This window comes from Dicentrarchus labrax, unplaced genomic scaffold (assembly GCF_905237075.1).
Source record: "Dicentrarchus labrax unplaced genomic scaffold, dlabrax2021, whole genome shotgun sequence".
Taxonomy (NCBI): domain Eukaryota; kingdom Metazoa; phylum Chordata; class Actinopteri; family Moronidae; genus Dicentrarchus; species Dicentrarchus labrax.
Window position 1 is genome coordinate 6,749,692 of NW_026136705.1, and position 14,816 is coordinate 6,764,507.

Here is a 14,816-nt window from a genome sequence, read left to right on the forward strand (position 1 = left end):
CACAGTGGTAGCTGGAAAGTTTCATTTCCAGTTTGTGAACACGTGTTCAAGCCCGTTGCGGTCGTCTTTTCCGAGCTGCAGTTTATAAACACCTGTTGGTGTTCATCAAATATAAATAGTTGAATTACACTCTCACTTTTGTCAGGCACAAAGTCACAGCACAGCACTGCCCAGTAGAGATGCACTGCAAGCTGCACATCAACTTAATGTTACTGTTATTTACTGGCATCAGACTTGGAGAGAACATAACTTTACCTGATTCCTCTTCACTGCAAGTCACTCTAATGGTGTAAAGTTATTCATTTATGTCGTTGCGGTCGTTTGGCCATAAAGAGAAGCTTATATTGTGTCTGTTTGTGTGTGTTTGTGTGTGTGTGTGTGTGTGTGTGTGTGTTTGTGTGCGTGTGTGTGTGTGTGTGTGTGTGTTTTCTGTCTAGTTTCTTCGTTATGATGGCATTGTGAGGGCTAGACGACTGGGTCAGAGCATCTCCAAACCTGCAGCTCTTGTGAGGTGTTCCTGGTCTGCAGTGGTCAGTACCTATCAGAAGTGCTCCAAGGAAGGAAAAGCTCACTTCTAATTTTAACATAGCTGCTTTGTCAGCTATGATTATGTTAACTTAAACCTATTGTGGATCAGTGTTGGTTTTTCTTGATGTACAGCAGGTGCCATCGCTGTGGATTTTTGATCTATTGTTAGAATTAGTTGGTTCTTTTGAGTGATTTATAAAAATGGAAAGGTCATAATGAAGGCTGCATCCACACGTGTAGGTTTACAGTCCCGATTGTCTTCAACTTGGAGCAGCAATCTCATTGGAGCTTGTAATATCTTTCCTGAACAAAGTGCTTTGTATTATAGATCTATCCTTTGCTTGTTCAGAGGCAATTTGTTCTGAGCTCCTTTCAAATTGCTGTCTAAAGTTTAGAATTGAGAGGGAAGTTTGACATCATCTACAGTACTTGAAATAACTTGAAAATAGTTTTGTTTCCTTAAAGCTGGCTTTTATTTATGTGAAACACTTTAGAAAATTGTTCTCTTTTGTGCTTGGATAGTAGTACATGTGATCATTATGGACCTGGAAATGAAACTTTCCATTTTAAGACATATATTTCACATATTTACCTACCTGCTGCACAATTCCACACAGTACTTTCCCTCTCACATACAGATAGTTCAGGTGGTTGCCTGAGAGCATCTTTGTCCGATAATTCATTTAGTAGACAGCTTGATTAAGCGGCCTGCCTTGAGAAAAAGACTGGTAGCCATAAAATTGTCTGGCTGCTAAGAAATCAATAAATTTCTGCAGCTCTGGTTTATACAGCAGAAAGTGCAAACACAATACAACTCAGCGTGCTTTAAGAATGTATTTTGAATCAATTGACTACGAGTGCAGTAATCTTTAGTTCTTAATGGGTGAAACTGCACTGGGAACAGGTGAAATGATCTCGGCCCATTCAGAGGTACTAAATGACCTGTGCTGGGCTGTGAAAATGTGCTCAGGGGTTGTGAACATGTTTCCATGTCCAACAGTGTGGTTCTGGATATAATTCTTAAAGCCTTATTTTGTCTCTGTGCAGAAACAAAGCTAGCAGTGCTGACGATCACGTTCATTCAAGCTAATAAGATGTCACACCCTGAAACAAAAGCTTTTCTTAAGAAGCTATATTGCTACAACCACTTTTGTGCTGAAGGATCCCTATTTTTTAAAGACTGCTCAGAAAGAAAGTGTGGAAATACTATGGATTCCAAACTAAAGAAGGTATCCTATCTTGGATTTAATAAAAAATATTTGTTTCTGAACAAAATGTAAGGTAACGTGATTTCTATATTTTACTTTTAGGATAATCATATGATATTTTTATATTGTCTCATACCTACTCACCTTAGGCTGGCCTTGCCTTACTTGGTCAGTATTTCAAGCTTGGTTCACTCAGTTGGAGCTCTTCATCATTTGCTTAAGAAAGGAAGCAGAACATTTTAAAATCACCAAACTGCCAGTTTTGCTGACAAAAAAAGAGAACTGTTTAAGTCACTTGGAAGCTCAAGGCATAGTCTATAAACACAACAGTGACATATTATGACCCTTTAAGTAGATATGGCAAACTTGTCATTGTTATCATTGATTTGGAGTCATATATGTGTCCACATTGCAAACAAAAGCTCTTTAGTTTCATCCGTATAACATTTACTCTTTGTTTGTGATTGTTGATCCTGATTGTGTATGTTTTGCCAGATCTCAATGGATTTTGGAAAGTAACCAGTATCAGCAGGTTCTTGAAGGCAATTTGATGAAGTCGCAAGAACATGACTGACTTTTATTATCTGATTTGCATTGTACCATCTGACAAAACTTTGTTACCTGTGAAGATTACTCTGCAATCTGTTACTTAGCAAAGTTACTGGAGGTGAATTCATAGCTTGGTCAGTAGTGTGAACTGTGAATCTTTGAGCCCCTATAGGCATAGTCATGAACGACAGAGCTGGCTAACCAATTGCAGGGATTACATTTTCACTGGTGTGAGGCCGGTATCTCACTCTCTCTGCTTGTTGCATTCAAAGCTCAGTAACAAAAAGCTTTAACTTGTCCATGGAGGATTAAAAAATTATGTCACAAAGCACAGAATTAAAAAGGACAGTGATTCCATTTTCATATAAACATAATTTCTCTTTATTGATTTTGTGTGCTGCAAAGGAGGATATTGAGTTTATCCTGTTTAAAGGAAATCTGTTTTGTTGTAGGGTATAATTCATGTCTTTATGTTAAAAAACAATTGCTCCGGTGAAGTGCCTGCATTATTTATTAGAAACTGCTTTGTATTTGTCAGTGGGAAAAAGAACGGAAACAGTCTCGTAAATGAATGTGAGTGGCACTTTTTCCTTGCCGTACCAGAGTTTCACTGCACTGCCAAAATGTGAATAATTCCACCTTCACATTTAAACAGGCATGAAACTTTTAACTTGTGCAGCTGAATGCCAAAATATAGCCTGTGCTGCAGAGCTTCTCCCAGTGGAACCAGCTCCTGGATCCTTCAAGCTACCTCTCCTTTACCTGTCAGTGCACACACCTGAAACGTTCCCAGAAGGCAATTGTAATAGATTTTGGACAATTTCATTTTATAATCTGGCTGGTTTTTTGTAAGTGTTTTGTTTTGTTGTTTTTTTTATGCAACAGAAGAAAAAGATTGGAATGTTATCGGTAATGTGAGATGAAACTAATGATTCACACATTAATACATTCAGATGAGACCTCAGCAATGATTAAAAATAAATTAACATCCCCAAATATTACTAGTAGCAGTTAAAAGTGTGGTTCACCACTCAGTGTGACAATAGGTCCATTGTAAGGGATGTGCCCTCCAGTACACTCTATACATTTCTTTTGACTGTCAAAGCAAATAATTCAATCTTGATTTACATTATTTTTTCAGTCTGTGGTTTCTATCAGTGTCTAATACAGCACAATGAAAAACAGTGGCCAAGCACTTTAGGAAAGTATTTAAACTTAATGTTCATTCATGTTTCTAACATGCAGGCAGCATACCAGTCATAGCCTGCAGACTTAGAAGAGGTCATATTATGCTCATTTTCATGTTCAATTTTCACTATATCCAGAATTTAGTACATAATCTGATAATCTGTTAAAAAACCAGGTTCCTCTGGCTCCTCCTAGTGCTCCTAATGGCATTTGCAGAAATCCAGTGTGTCCGAATGAAAACAACCAATCGGAGCAAAGAAAGATAGTTGATTATTGAGTCTCATTCCTAGCATCAGTATTTGACTACCTTCAAGCTGCCAACCCAAAGTGTATTTCTATCTTTCTCTGCTCTGATTGGTTGTTTTTGTTCAGGCCCTGTGGATTCTTATAAATGCCATTAGGAGCACTAGGAGGAGCCAGAGGAACCTGATTGTTTCAAAGACTACAGTCAGGATGTAGTTAAAGTTTCAGCAAATATGACAGTTATTCTTAATAGTAACCTACTGCAGCTTTAAAGGGTTGCTCCAGCAATTTATACTTGAAGTTATATATGTCTTATTTGTAAACTCTCCTTCAAGTACTTGGATTTGGGGAGACATTAAAAAAAAAACCACCCATACAGACAAACAAAAATGATTGATGCAACATGATGGAACAGAGGCCAAGCTATCCAGACTTTTTGTTCCAGTTAGAAAAATCCTGGATCCTGCACTCACCATATTCACATCATAGTGTCTCTTCATAGACGTCGTTAGACTTCCCCCGCCTGATAAATGCCTGTGTCCACACCCCCAGTTTGTAACACAGGCTTTATGTTCTATCATTGTAGTCCCAAAAGACCCTCGACAGTGGCTTTCACATGCAGAGTAGTACTTGTCATGACAACTAAACTGAGCTTGATGTGTAAAATTGTTCCCCTTTATTCTCCTTCACCCTTTGTTAAATTTACCCATTTTTCATTTTGCTTTCACAGTACCACCGAAAATCATCAACTTGTCAAGAGATATTGTGGTAAATGAAGGTTCCAACGTTACCCTGATGTGCCAAGCCAACGGTAAACCGGAGCCTTCCATCAGCTGGAAACTCATCTCCTCTTCAGGTAACTTTGTCTGTAAATAAGTATATTAGCTACAGAGCAGCTTTCTGTTATATTCACGCGTTCTTCCTAAATGTGTCACATTTCCTGTGCTTCCGACTTCATTTTCCTCACCATCCTTCCTTCGGTCTTTCTCTCTTTCCCTCACCCCTCTGTGTTTATCGCCCCATCTTTGACTTTGTTTGACCCCCGGTGGATTTCTCGCTTCACTTATTACCCATCATTACCTGTTTCCAGATCATCATTACAACGTAATTGTTCACAGGAAAATAAACTGACCCTGTTGTTATTGGACTAATTAATTAGGATAATAGGATGGATGTAAATGTTGTGGAGGGACTTTGAATGACAGGATTAATGCAGAGAGCATTAACACAGCGTGGAGCATTATGCATTATACAAGCATGGCACAGCAAGTATGTCCAAAATCGGGTTAGTTGCATTGTATATGTTCAATGGCATTTATTCCTATTATTCCTTTCTTAAGGATGAAGCAAACCAAGTACTAGCTGCTATTTCTGTATCCCACTGTGTCCTTGCTTCACTTCAGCAGGCAAGATGTTTGCATTCATAATGAATTACATTTAAAAGCCAGAGCTTTTGTGCTTTCATCTGTGCTGTCTTTGTGTTGAAGCAGGGATCTGGGAATTGAAATGGTAATATGACACAAGTGTGACTGACCTGTCTGTAAGGAGATAAGCAGGCATGGGGGGGGGGTTGATTAGCTCCTAGTTGCGAAATGCTACAGTACATGCTTATACATACATTTTTCCAGTGGAGGAAAGAGTACTGAAAATCTGTACTCAAGTAGAAGTACTGTTACATTACTCAGAGATGTCTCAACTACAAGTAAAACTACTGGTGTTACAGAAATACTTCAGTAAAAGTACAAAGTATTCTACTCTAAATGACTCAGAGTAGTTACTTTTTAACCGTTGATGTTTAATCCATTATCAATAGCACATTCAGTGGAAAGAAGAATGTAGAAATATCTACTTTCAAACATTTCTCTGTTAGTAAAAGATATGAATGGATCAAAGCAGGAACTAACCGGCCGATATTGGCCTATTGGAGACCTATCAGTCTTGGGTATATGTTATCAGATAATCACCTATATGAAAATGGCTGCTTCTGGTATATATGCAAAGTTTAGATAAGCTTTAGTTTGTGTTGTGATTTACTATACTGTGGCAAGCAGCACAGAGTAAAAGAGAAGAAGCAGCTCTCAGCAATGTTAAAGAATATTGAACTTATTCAAAAGTTATTTGTTTAAAAAAGCAGCCTTCTGAGTCGGTGCACAATACACATAAAAAAGGTATTTTTTCATTCTGGCTAAAAAATTTAAAATTCTTCAGCCAACATACTGCTAAAAAAATGCTAAAAACAAAAATTACAGGTTTGGACAAAAAGACTTAATTACAGTAACATGAGTAGTTGTTTTTTGATACTGTCACCCTTGAATTTTTGTGCTGGCTGCGTAGAAGAGACTGGGTTATCACCACTATTGTTGGACGTCTTTATTGTCTTTGTTTTGTTTTAAGGAGATAAAGAAGTTGCCTGCTACCACTCGCACTCTGTGGGTCAAAGAGTCAGAAGTCTGGGGACTTTGATATCTACAAAAACTGAGACAGCGTAGAGGAGGTTGTTGTAGATATTGGAGTATCTTCTTGTTGATTCATGTTGTCAATCTGTGAATCAGGTCCCCTAAGCCCCTCTGTCATCTGTGCAGCATGTATCAGTAACAGAGCCCTACAGTAACTTTGCTTACAGCTGGATTCACTGCTTGGTCCACCAGATGAGCATCAATAGTTACCCATGTTGCTGCACATTGTAAATTTGTGGTGTTCAACAAGTTAATGACATTGCCCACTCTGGTTTGAGTGACATACAGCTTCTGGCAACCAATAAAACCTCATGTTTATTGAGTGTCTGTGAGTGTTTGAGCATATTGTTCAGCTCTGTCTCAGATTTCTGGACTGCTGCTGTATGTCTAGCATACCAAGCGGAGGATGCATTACACTTCCTCTGGTATATTACCTTTAGACTGGAAGAAAACCTGCTAACAGGGTTGGGAAGATCTAGCACAAGGAGTTCTTGTAGGATACAAACATGTAGCCGCAGAATACTTGTACTACAGGCTGTAGTCTTAACCACTGCATAGCTAATATGGATAAGGAATGTTACCCCTAAAAGCATAACTGCCACTACTGTTAAAATATGGAGGACAAAAAGAACTCTTTGGGTTTCAGTCGGGGCCCTCTGTTAAGTTTGATCAATCAAACTAGTTAAATAAATTAGAAATGTGGCTACAGATATACTTTACTTGGGTGCCTATGGGGTCTTAAAGGGTCATAAATCCAATAATCTGAACTCTAGGCCTTAAAATGTCTTAAAATTATGGATAGATATTTAAGTCCTTTATATGGATTTAATGAATGAAATTTAAGTTACTTAATTTTGTATTGATCAACTACAAAAAGAAACCAACCAAAGCACCAATATCGATTTTTCTTCATCTTCCACAGTATGGACGTAAAATAGCTCTTAAATAACATTCAGGTCTTCAAAAGTATTAAATTAAACCTGTTGAAACTGACAGAAACCCTGTTTACTGCAAGCTAACATTTGTATGGTTAAAGTTGTAAACAGGAATGAGCTGACATTACAGCTCAACAGTTGTTGAGACTTGTCATTGTGACTCACAAATGTCAAAGTGCTGATAGTGCTCGAGGAAAAGTCAGGGGAGCACCAAAGTGATCAGGACTCATACTCTTGGCACAATGAATGTCTGTACAAAATCCCATTGCAAACCAGGAACTGGTTCTCGATTCCCCTCCCTAGCAGCCATGTAATATCAGTTCACTCCACAAGAGACCTCAAATGCATTTAACATGTAGAACTCCAAGGTAAAACTTTGTCAGAAACCTAGATTATGTACTGTACTGTTGTTGCATTGTCATATCTCTTTCTGTGCTTTGTCATCTCAGCCAGGGATAGACATCTAACCACTGCCTCTCCCATTAGACTGTGGATCCTGGGCTTCCAGCATGAAAAGATGCTGAAGTCACCTGCTCATTGTCCTGTCACTTCATGAAAACATTGTAATAATTCATGGGTTATCCATAAAAATGTCATGGGGAGATGAAGGAGTGTTACATTCTTTCTCCTACAGTACTTGTGATCATTTTAAATCCCGATCCAAGTGCACTGTTTTGAAAGGCAAGCTTCAAAAGGAAAGGCTAATTTGTAACCATGTTTCCTCCATCGTATGACCAGCCCACTACTGGTACTTTGGTGTAAAGATACGTGTGATGTTATCATCAATGTTGGTTTGACATTTATCCCATGATCACATTCTGTTGTGTACTCATACCAGCAGGGAGTCAGAGGAGTGAGGACCGCTGACTCATTGAAAGGCAGTGATGCATTGTGTCTCTGGAGAATTTGAGCTTGCTGCTTCATGTGGATAAACATTAGTTTGTTCATTAGAAACAATGGACTCTTACTGGATTCTTTATGGTCCACCTTGCACCTTCGTTGTATGCTTTGAACCTTCAGAACATCAGTACTTTAAAGGTTCAGTGTGTAACATTTTGGATGATCTGGAAGAAATGGAATATAATATTCATGGCTAAGTATGTTTTCATTTGTGTATAATAACCTGAAAATAAGAATCTTTTTATTGCTACTTGAATAAGCACTTTTTATCCACATACGGAGCAGGTCATCTTCTATTGGGCCGCCATGTTGAACTGACATGTTTCTGTCCAGAACCCTAAATGTTACACACTGGACCTCTAAACCATGATTGCATCTCGGATGTGGTCATTCAGAACATCTATTAACACTTTTGCCTTCAAAGATGATAGGATGGCACATCGTACGAACCGATTTGTCGCATGTTGTTATCATATGAGTTTGCAGTCATTGCATCATTACCTTGTACATCGATCCCACGTGATGGATTCATGATCCAAGGCTTGTTTTAATCACAAGTAGTCCAATTTTTCTGTGTACCCATATTTAAACAATTATCTCTACTCTATGATGCAGCCTTTTACCATGCATTAAGATGTGGCTGTTCATCTATTAAAACTTTTGCCTTCAAAGTTTATTGGATGGCATGTTGTGAGAACCTATTTGTCGTTTGTCTATTATATGAGTATGTGGCCATTGGTTGAAAGTTGACTCTCATTATCTTGTACACCCGTGAGCAGCATGCCATAGGCAGTAAGCCATGGGCAGTAAGCCACAGATCACGTCATTCTCTATCACAAGCAATGGAGTCAGGATCCAAGGTTTGTTTTAGGGTCCACATTTTTTCTCTGTCTGTCTATATTATTTGGCTTACCATAGGCTCTTTAGTACTCAGTACTGAAAACATTTATATCTCCAGTATAGTAATGAAATTGATGGAACTTAGTATCTCTGAAGGCCTAATCAATTATCTGAGCAGTGGTTCACTGATTTCAGTGACCTGCTGATTGCCTGTATCTACTTTCTGTTACATTGCTATGAGTAGGATTTTGACAGTGTTACGAAATAACATCGCATTACTTCCAAATGTAATGACTGTGTCTAATGAACAGTGGAAGCTAAGCTGGAAAGTGTAAGTGATTCACACTGTTATCGAGGAATAAAATGAAGACAAATACAATATAACAGAACAGTTTACCAATGTTTGGATATCTGTTTGCTGGCATCATGTCTATAGAAATTGACACATTTATATGAAGTTCCCATTTCAGTGCTCAGATGTTGTGTAAAAATAATGCCTAATTAAAGCTGCAAGCAGCGTTGGGCGGGACCTCGCACTCCACGCAACTTGGGGTGTGCTGCGGCCTCGTCATGTGCCGTTGTTACACGTGCGGACCACAACATGAAAATTTCACATAAATCAGTTCAGAATCGCCACGCAGGGCTCACTTTCTGTTGCCAGTAGGTGGCGCTATCACTATGTCTGAATATTGTCATGTAGACGTGTTCAAGGCGGGACTGTTATCAAACACGTTAAGTTTCATTGAGATTGGACCATGTACACTGAAGTTGTGAGGACGTGTTACAGAATATGTGACGTTTAGTGGATATGAGTTTATCAGGGTAGTTATGAGTACTATCTGTTTCATGGCCAATCGGCGGAATTCAACACATCGTCACAGGCATGCGGTTCGATATACAGTCACAAATAGCACAACTTTTGATCTGCAGTATTTTTTAACTGTATTGACCAATTTTGAAGTTGATCTGATAAATTCCCTAGTAGGAGTTTGTTCAAATACAACGAAAAAAAAACGCTGAAAGTCTGCAAAATGCCAGAAATGGCACCACAGTTTGACATTCAGTTCAATCTGGCCAAATTTGACGGCATGCCACGGACACGCCCTTCGACATACGTGTACAAATAGCTCAACTTTGAATCAGCACTATACTGTAACTGTACTGACCACTTTTGAAGCAGATCCGATGAATTCCCTAGGAGGAGTTTGTTCAAATACAACACGAAAAATCAAAGAAAATGACAGAAAAATTCAAAATGGCCAACTTTGATGCCACGCCACGGACACGCCCTTTAATGTACATGCACAAATAGCACAACTTTTAATCAGCAACATTTCCTATCTGAACTGACCAATTTTTAAGTATATCCGATGAATTCCCTAGGAGGAGTTCGTTCAAATACGCCGAAAGTGAAAATGAAAACCAAAATGGCCGACTTCCCGTGGGGTTTGGGGTATGGGTCCAAGAGGCTTTTCTGTACATCTCGGCATGTTACATGTGCCTTCCGAGTTTCATACATATCAGTGAAACGTGGCGCCAGGGCTGCTTTTTTAAAAACCTGTAGGGGGCGCTACAAACATGACAAACACGATTTTTGGTGAGCTACAGGCACCACTCTACACACACCCTGTGAATTTCATATTCATAACTCTTACGGTCTCCGCACAGTGATGTATCCTGCCACCAGAGCGCAACCTAGTGGCAGATTGTTGACACATTTCTTAGGGAGCCTCAGGGAGTCATGGGCAAGCATCGTACCAAGTTTCATTTTAATCACACCTGCCGTTGCAGAGATATAAACTTCTTCCTTTTAAAGAGGGCCACCTTGTGGCGATGGCCTGAAATTGTGCACGATGCCTAAGGAAGACATGGGGAACTATCGACCCAAGCTTGGTGTCAATTGGACATACTAATGTGCAGAAATGGTCCACTTCCTTTTTTGACGAAAAATCAACAGGAAGTGCTAATTTTAAAAACGTGCTTATTCTATCAAAAGTAAGTATCAAAATTCTTTAAAATACTTTTTTATTAGGACGGTCCCCAGATGCTACGTGAAAAATGTTGTGCGAATCGGACAAAGCGCATAGGAGGAACACGAAAACGTAGTTTATGGATATTTCGCGCTCTAGCGAAGAAAGAATTATAAGCGAAAGTGGGCGTGGTCTATATGGGGAGATTCGGCTCCGTTCAACGAACGTGTGGATATAAGGTTTTTAAATGTGTGACAAACTATGCAGATGTTATTAGCCTAAACGCACTTCTTATGATAGTAGTGCCACCTAGTGGCCAACCCGAAAGCAACGCATAGAATATCCCCATTTTCACCAGGCCTGACAACTTTACCAAATAAAATTGAGTTTTCGTTTATATTCAGGGGGGCAAAAATGCAGTCAAAGGGGGGTAAAAATAATAATAAGAAACATAGCAAATACAATAGGGACCTCCAGCGGTCTCTGGCTCGGTCCCTAATTAGGAAAAGCTGCCCATTTGCCTTATTATCACCAGATCAGCCAATCAATAGCCTGTGAAAGCAACACAGGATGTTTATCCCACTCCAATATGACCATGAACTGAACTGGACGAGTGCACCTAAAAAGGCTTTACAGGAGAGTGAGCGGTTTCATTGCTCTTTTGTATTATTTTTTTTACTCTTATTAAGGCAAACAGTTAATTAGTGAGTTAGACAGAGGAGAGAAGGGTCTGACAGAATTGGCCGCTGGGTCAGAGGGGGTGACACGTGTTTCCGAGGCATGGGACTGAACCACTCAGCTATCTCTGGGAACTATTATTGTGAAATCTCATTAACTGGATCCAACTGCTGGTTTCATTGCTGCTTTAACTTCCTGACTCTGGTGTGCACAACATAGCTGTTGTCTTGTCGGCCGTCCTTAAGGTACCGTCTGTTATAATTGTCTATAAATACCTTTTGGGGGGAGATTGAGAAAGCTGAGTCATCCATGGGCCAAATTATAAAGTTTAACTTTATCACATTTGGCTAAAAACTACACTTTTGACATAGACCTGTCTTTATAGGGTGTGTGTGTGTGTATAGATATATATATTTTTTACATATATATTTTTGCCGCTAATTGGTGACTGAATTTTCTGGTAGGTGTGAATGCGAGCAAGAATGGCTGGACTGCAAGCTGCATTTATAGAGGATGCCTTGGTGACTTACCACCCTATCTTTTGTGTTTTTTCACGGGGTGTTTTCCAGTAGAGCAAACGGCTTTTAAACAAATCCCTTATAGAGACGCTTCAGATCACATACTCTGATCTCTGCTGTGCATCTGTGTACTACGAGATAGCTGTAGAAGTGTGTGTTCCTGTGTTTGTGCAGCATGTGGCTAGCGTTGGCGCTTCTTAAGTTTTGTGCCACACCAAACTGATTGAGAATTATTATGTAAAACAAGCCATTTTTCACTCAGCACTCTTCATGATCAAAATGTATGCCGTCGCTGGTGGCTTATGTTTATTTATCTGTTTGAATCCATATCTGAGAGAGTACATTGAAATTCATAGTGAAGATCTTTTTTGCATGCACCAACAAAACTACAATTCAGGGATGTCTATTGGCTTTTAGTTTGGTGTGGGATGAAAATGTAAATAGACTAGTGTTAGCTTGAGAAGCTGTCGTTTTTATTTTCCTCATGCAAGATAAAATACAACAGTGATTCAGTCTTTTTGTTTGGGTTTTTTTTTTTTTGGCTGTTTTTCTCTCAGATTGTTCAGTTTGAATGTGCTGAGCAATTTTTTGTTACCTTTCTCTTATCAGTTTAATCTTCAGTATTTGAGTGCCTGATAAGCAAGCTTGGTAAGAATACACAGTTACTGCACAGTTGTCACCCTGACTCAGAGAGAGAGAGCAGCAGAGCAGAGCAGAGAATGTCCCAGTACTTGTAGTCCAAACTTCTGTTCCAGTATCTCCCAGCTGCAGAGCAACTCTCCTCCAGCCCGGGGCCATTCAGTGTGAGCCCAGCTATTGCAAGCACTCCGGGGTGTTAAAAAGAGTGAATTAAATAAATAAAGATCCTGTGTGTGTGCGTGTGTGTGTGTGTGCATAAAGATTGATGATTTCAGGCTGAGGCCGGGGCTCTCACACAGCCGTGACCCAGCTCCCCCTCACCTTTGATAGATAGATGGCTTTAGGGGCTTGTGGTGGATCAAAAGTGATCCTCGGTATCTCCCACAGACTGCACAACCTGACTGCAAAGTTTGTCAGCCAAGGCGGCCAGCCGCTGCCCCGGTACATTAAGGCAGCCGGAATGAACATGCACATGATTGAATTTGGCCTAGGAGCAATAAAAGTTTTTCCAGATTTGCGCAGGCCTGGGTTGCTCGGAAAGATTCATTTGAAGTTGGAGTTGATGGAGTTAGTAGTGGTAATAGATTGGTCCCTCTTTCTCCCTCTTGAAGGTAAAAGTAATAACTTAAGTACTGCAATACCATATAAATACAATTTTAGATGTTAATTGTTCAGTTTTCAGTTTGGCACCTTTAGTAGTTGATTTATAGACAATTGATTTTTGTTAATATTCCTCATAAATGTTTAATTTTTAGCAGGAAAGACACTGTTTACTTAATAGCTGACTGTAATATTATGGTTCACACACAGTGTTCATTTTACCCTGAAAATTTTATCAGATTTGGAAGATTACCTTTAGTCTTCTTTTGCTTATGAAAAAAAGTTGGCAAAAAATATTTTTTGTCAAATCAATACTTGTTCTCACAGGATTATTCTTATGATTTTGATAACCCATTTGTCTCTCCAACAACTAGAGCCCGACCAATATATTGGTCATACAATACTATTGGATACTGACCTATTGCAAATATATCAATATATAATATCCAATATGCGCCAAAAACTGTATATAATGCAGAAAAAAGTGCTTGTGGTAAAATATTGGTGTCACTGCATAGTTTATCCAGCAGAGTACATTGCGATTTACAACTCTGTGGCAAGCAGTACAGAGTAAGAGAGTCGAAGCAGGTCTCAGCAATGTCAACTAGAATTGGTTTACAAAGTATATGTTAAAGTATTTAACATGTTAAAGAATATTTCACTTTAAATATTCTTTAATAAAGTTATTTATTTAACAAAGCAGCCTTCTGAGCACCTCTGCAGAGTCATACCAGTGCAAAATTGGTGCACAATTCACATTCAGAAAAAGGTCTATTTTCATTCCATTTTAAAAATTCAAAATTTCCCCTACTGAAATCAGAGGCTGATTTATATGACATTTTTGAAACTGATACTATCAGCAACAGATGAGATACACCATTTTTATTTTAATACAGTCTGTATTTTAGGTTATTTTTTATTTTTTCTCTAGTGCCACCCTCAGGACAAAATTTGCATTTTCATGCTAATGTTTCTCATTCCTCCCCATAAATCATATTGTGAAGTGCAGTGAAGGCCACAAGACACAGCCCCTTTACGGGTCATTATGAGCTTTTAGACTTTTGATCTTACCTATTCTAATTCGAAAACTTCTTCTATACTATACAGTATATCACCTACATGCAGCTATGCGTATTCCCCTGGAATTCAAAAATACCACCAGCCAAAGTGAATCAACCTGTAGGCTATATGGAATGCTCAATTAAAAGACTACAGATTATTATTTGAATTGGCAGTGTTTAAAATTGTTGCCCTTACCTCCTGCAATGATAAGCATCAGTTACTCCATTACAAGTTCATTTAAAGAGTTTACCTGGGGTACCCTGGTAACACACCTGGTAGAGCGTGCACCCCATGTTCCATTCTAGCCTGCGGCCCTTGGCTGCATGTTGCCCCCTCTTTCTCTCCCTGTTTCCTGTTTCTCTTAAGCTGTCTCTGTCCTATAAGGGCAAAACATGCCTGGACCTAACAGAGTTCCTACTACACCTGTTGTGCTCAAATATCAGCTGGTACTGAGCTCTGTGCCTTCTCTTCCACAAATTTTAAAAATCTTTACCTCATAAGG

At 39.1% G+C, this 14,816-nt stretch overlaps 1 protein-coding gene across 2 annotated transcripts in view; it reads left to right on the plus strand.

The window, feature by feature from the left end:
- Window positions 1–14,816, plus strand: part of ntm (neurotrimin) — a 451,063-nt gene that overhangs the window by 414,240 nt on the left and 22,007 nt on the right. For both annotated transcript variants that reach the window (XM_051401617.1, XM_051401616.1), the window contains one exon: window positions 4,447–4,572. In XM_051401617.1, the coding sequence (XP_051257577.1) occupies window positions 4,447–4,572 (126 nt within the window). The remainder of the gene's footprint in view (window positions 1–4,446; window positions 4,573–14,816) is intronic.